This window comes from Amaranthus tricolor, chromosome 16 (genome assembly GCF_026212465.1).
Source record: "Amaranthus tricolor cultivar Red isolate AtriRed21 chromosome 16, ASM2621246v1, whole genome shotgun sequence".
Classification (NCBI taxonomy): domain Eukaryota; kingdom Viridiplantae; phylum Streptophyta; class Magnoliopsida; order Caryophyllales; family Amaranthaceae; genus Amaranthus; species Amaranthus tricolor.
This window is the reverse complement of record NC_080062.1, coordinates 21,404,640-21,410,320: the sequence shown is the minus strand read 5'-3', so window position 1 is coordinate 21,410,320 and position 5,681 is coordinate 21,404,640. Positions and strand designations below refer to the sequence as shown.

The 5,681-nt window shown below is 37.5% G+C and overlaps 1 protein-coding gene across 1 annotated transcript; it reads right to left on the bottom strand.

Moving 5' to 3' along the window:
- Positions 1 to 3,164: 3,164 nt before the first annotated feature.
- LOC130802918 (uncharacterized) lies at positions 3,165 to 4,111 on the bottom strand. Its single transcript, XM_057667035.1, has 3 exons — positions 3,613 to 4,111; positions 3,339 to 3,520; positions 3,165 to 3,251 (listed from the first exon to the last, which is right to left on the bottom strand). The coding sequence occupies exons 1-2, from the start codon at positions 3,962 to 3,964 to the stop codon at positions 3,369 to 3,371; spliced, it is 504 nt and encodes a 167-aa protein (XP_057523018.1). The 5' UTR covers positions 3,965 to 4,111; the 3' UTR covers positions 3,165 to 3,251; positions 3,339 to 3,368.
- Positions 4,112 to 5,681: the final 1,570 nt, after the last annotated feature.

Sequence of the window (5,681 nt, the reverse complement as noted above, 5' to 3'; positions counted from 1 at the left end):
GAATTTTGGTATCTTCCAATAATACCTAGATTCAAGCGCTTGTTTTCTATAAAGAAAGATGCGTTAAATTTGAGGTGGCATGCAGATAGGGTTAAGAAAGGTCACTTGCTCACACATCCATCTGATTCTCCGGAGTGGAAGAATATTGATAGGTTGCATAAGACTTTTGGGGATGAGGTTCGTAATTTAAGGCTCGGAATATGTATGGATGGAATGAACCCATTCGGCAATCTTAGTTCTCAACATAGTACTTGGCCGGTACTGTTAGTGATCTATAATTTTCCACCTTGGTTGTGTATGAAGCATAAGTACATTATGCTTTTGCTTCTTATCTCGGGTCCTAAACAACCTGGCAATGACATAGATGTATATCATGCACATCTCGTTGAGGATTTCAGAAAGATGTGAGATGAAGGCATTTTCGTGTTTGATGCATATGCTAATGAGGAGTTCACCTTGCGTGCAATGCGTTTATGCACCGTTAATGATTTTCCGGCATATGAAAACTTATCGGGGTATAAGAACAAAGGGAAGAAAGCATGCTCAATATGTATCGATGATATGGAATCCACGTGGATTCCTAAGTGCAAACACGTATTAATGCACCATCGAAAGTTCCTCCCACGAGATCACCAATATCGTAAGAAGAAGAAGATGTTCAACGGGGAGGTTGAGGACCGTGTAGCTCGTCAACCGCTGACCGGTTATGAGGTTTATGAATAAGTTAAGGGAGTTGAGACTGTATTTGGTAAAACAGGGCAAGTGCAAGAGGGTGAAGATCGATTATGGAAAAAAGAATCAATCTTTTGGAAGCTTCCATATTTGAGAGATCTACAGATAGGCATGGCCACGGTCCGGGTTGGTCCGGTTCCGGTTCCATTAGGAACCTGTCGCGAACGGTTCCGGTTCCGGTTCCGGTTCCGGGCGGTTCCAAACGGTTCCTTGGCGGTTCATGAGGCGGTTCCGGCGGTTCCAACTCACGGGACGGGCGGGTCGGACCATCGGTTCCATTTTTATTTTTTCTTTAAATATTTATATAATAAAAAAATACTATAATATTGCGGACGTACTTTTGATGATTACTTGATTATTAGCGAAATTCATTGCATGTCAAGTTGTCATCGTTATTGAAATATTTACTAAAAAGAATGAAAAAAATAAATTAATAACAAACGAATCAATGATAATGTCGATAAAGATGATTAATAAAAAAAAGGGAGAAAATGGACTTGAACCTAGTACCCAAAGGAATACTAAGCTGCCTACGTATCCCGAAGGAATCAAAGCCCACGTAGTTCTTTGTCATACCTTTTATTTATAGTTGTTGAATGTTGATTTATCGTTGTCGGATTGATCCTATTCGTCTTCGTCATCATCATGTGGTTGGTTAGATGCTTCCGCTGACTCTCCTCCTGACGATGATGCAGATGTATCCATCATCATCCATGGATCATCATCGTCGTCTTAATCATCATCATTCCTTAGTCCTTGTGTTCGAATCTCCGCTTGATCCCAATCTTTCTTGCAAACACATATTTGAATACTCTGTGGAGCAAGACGAGATCTCTTTTCGTCCAAAACTCTTCAACCTGCACTAAAAGCAGACTCCGACGCAATTGTTGACGCGGGAATTGCAAGGATATCCTTTGCAATTCTCGATAAAATGAGAAATTTTACAGATTTTTCTTTCCACCACTCTAAAATATTATAGCTACCTTGGTCTATTTCAAAGTGGTGTTTAAGATAACTATCTAGTTCTAAATATGAGGTCGAGGAAGAAGATGATCCTACAAAACTATCATCTTGACTCATTATATTAGCTATTACCGAATTATAGTAAGAGGGACGTGCCGAAACGCTAGCACGCCTAGACGTATCGCGTTTTGGGTTATACACACTAGCGTAATAATCATAGAGTTCTGCTAAATATTTTTTACATGTTCCTACATAATTATGTACATCAGTAGGCGGGCGATCTAACGATTGGTTGTAAAATCCTATTACTTTAGTAAGGACCTCAGTTTTAAAACATGGGTCCAAAATGGTTGCGATTCCATAAATATAAGGAAATTCGGTAAAATATGCCTTCCATTTTTCCATCATATCTGCAAGAATCGGCTTCAAATATGGGTTAGTATCATCATGCATATATTTAAGGAGATTATAAAAAATAGTAACACACTCACTTATTACTAAGTGAACGTTCAGTTCATAAACATATGAAAAAATCTTAGTCGCGTGGTCATACGCTTCTAATATGTTATGTACACCTATAGCTAATTCCCAAGTGTCATCGGCTATGTAACTATCTGTACACTCACTATATAGTTGTGTTATAACTGGACGATAAGCAATCGCCTTTCTTAATAAATCGTTGGTTGAGCCCCAACGTGTAGGAGTATCCAATGACCAATACACTTTTTTAAGTTGATATTGGTCACATAATTGTTTGTATCGTCTCTTTATCTTTCCAATCCTAAGCCACTTCACTATATCCCTAATTGGTTCTAATAAATCGCTTAATTGTTTTATGCCAGCTTGGCAAGATAAGTTAACTATATGCGCACAACAACGTATGTGTAATAAGCTACCCCCAAGGATAAAACTAAATGCAGGTTCGTTATACAAAAGTTCTAAACATTTAATGTACGCGGTTGCATTATCAGTTGAACAACAAAATATCTTATCTAATAAGTTCCATTCTCTACATATCTCTACTAATCTATATTTTATGTTTTCACCGGTATGTCTTTCTGGCATTGTCTCAAAAGCAATTATTCTTTTTTGAATAATCCAATTTTGATCTATCCAATGTGCTGTTACACACATATAAGATTCTAAATGTGGGGGAGCAGACCAAATGTCAGTTGTTATGCTAACCCTACCATTAAAAGATTTAAACATTTCAACTAATTCATAGCGCATTGATTCATATAATTTAATTGTGCGTCTTTTAAGAGTGCTCCTAGGGATTGCTCTATATTGTGGTTGCATAGTTTTTCTAGCGTAACGCTCGTATGCCCTACTTTCATCGTGGTTAAAAGGCAATTCATCACAAATTACATACCTAGAAAATTCATCAATCATATCATTACGATTATATCTAAAAGGCATACCTGTGCTGGGAATGTCCCACTGTGTCTGTCGGCTTCCAGTTCCACTTGTGGTTCCGCTGCCGCTTGCTGCATGAGTTTCTTTTGTGATTCCATGCTTCTTTGCCAAATGTTTGTTAAAAGATCCCGTACCACCACCTAACACGTATTCACAAAACACAATAAATAAATTTTTATAAAATATGAATATATAATGTATGTATAAAAAACTTAAAAAGTATTTACCTCTGGCGAAATTGTATGCAACTAAGGGCTTTACTCCTTGACTTTCACAAATTTGACAAGTGCATAAGAAAATATCTGGATTCTCGGTTGGTTCTTTTGTGAAATACGACCACACATGTGAAACAGCTCTACCACTAGGAGGTGGCATTGCCGGAAAGGTTGTCTTACTGGTTCATCTTCATCTAAATAAATAATTTAAAATTATAAAACTATAATTAAATAAATAAATAATTTAAAATTTAATTAATTTGAAGAATAAAATTATAAAACTAACCGATAGTTTGGAAATTGACTCGTTTACCACGAGCTTGTCTTTGTTGTTGTTGTTCTTCATGTGATCTTGTTGATGACTGTCGAGATATATGTATCCCAATAGGGGTCGTTGGTTCCTCTTCTTGTTGTTCTTCTTCATCAATTTGTATTTCTCTTTCCACTTCTTCTGCATAATTATGTAATTCTGGGTCGTACCCTTCTGGATAATTTGGTTCATAATTATAATTACTAATGGAAGGTGTTGTTGATACCGACGGAGTAGAAGTGGCCTTTCTTTTGGAGGAGCTGGAATCTCCCAATGATTTTGCCACTTTAGTAACTTTTTTTGAGGCTTTTTTCAAAAATGAAGACATGATTGATAATATTGAAATAATAATAGAATTAAGAAATAAATAAATAATTAATAGACTAATTATGTAATTAACTAAATTAAGAAATAATTAAAAGACTAATTATGTAATTAAGAGAATAATTGCGTAATTAAAGAATTAAGTAGAGAGAGTAAGTAGAGAGAGTAGGAGAAGAGATGAGTTGTGAATGAAAATGATTGAAAGTGATGAGTATTTATAGGGGAAATTCCAACGGCTCTCTAACGGTCACATAACGGCTAGTTTTGGCGGTTCCGGTTCCATGGAACCGTTGAGCCGGTTCACCCGGACCGGTCCCGGTTCCAGTTCCATGGAACCGTTGGACCGGTTCAACCGGACCGGTTCCGGTTCCGGTTCCATGGAACCGTTGGACCGGTTCACCCGGACCGGTTCCGGTTCCAAACCGCGGTTTTTTAGCTCCGGTTCATGAAGTATTTTTCCGGCGGTTTCACGGTTCCGGCAACTTTTTTCCGGCGTATCAGAATTTGTTAAGTGGTTAGCTTTTGGTTCTCGTGATGATTTCAACAAATATGAGAGTTATGATGTCAATGGCTTCACATTTTGGACTGAGGATTAAGATAAGAAGTCATCTTATCTAAGAATAGTGGGGTTTCTATTTTGGCGTCATCTACATTTTACGCGAGTGCCAAGGATCAAGCGTCGGTTGATGCTAAATTGGTATACTACGGGTGGGTACATGAAATATGGGAGCTTGACTACTCTACTTTCACTATTGGTCTTTTCAAATGTAAGTGGTTAGATAATAATCAACGATGCATAAAAAATGACGAACCTTGTGGATTCACTCTTATAGACTTAGCTCGTTTGCGTGATAGTGAGGAGCCATTTATACTAGCCACACAAGCCAAGCAAGTATTCTACATTGTAGACCCATCTGATAAAAAATGGTCTATTGTTGTACCGGGAAAAAGAAGCATCCTTGGTATAGGTGATGTTGAGGATGAGGAAGAATATGAAGCTTTTGAGGACTCCCCGCCCTTTATCAATCCAAAATCAGTGGATCAAGATGATGTCGATGTTGGTTATATGCGTGTAGATCACGCGGAAGGAATACATTTGAATTAAGTGATTCACAAGGTATGAATTTTAAGGTTTTAAAGCTTTTTTGGCACTTTCGCATATAAAGTAGCTCAAACTTGGTTTATTTTGCATGAAACTTTGCACACAACACTACTTGGTATATATTATTGTGTTGAAGTGGCTAGAATTGAAAATCATAGTCATATTCCTAATATTACTTGGTAAGTTGGATTTTAAGGTTATTTAAGCTTTTTTGGCACTTTCACACACAACACTATTTTGTTAGAATTGAATTTACATTCATATGTTCGAATATATTTCTAGTCACACTCTTTCAGGTACTGATATACAATGCATCTTTTCTGAAACGAAATTGTCCCCGAGATTGAGACCTCGGATAATGAGCATCATAGTTCTGACACTGAAGAAGACCAAATTGTTAGATACGAGCATATAGCTGAAGACGCTCCACCACTTAACAATGATTATGACACTAAAGACGCCTCACCAACGGATGCTCCCACTACCACTAAGAAAAGAAAAGGGCGAGGTCCTATAAAAAACCTCAAAGTCACAGAACCCATGCATTTGGAATACAATGCATTGGGTCAACCCTGTGGAAAATGGCGTAGGCAATATGGAAAATAAGTGGGCCTATGTA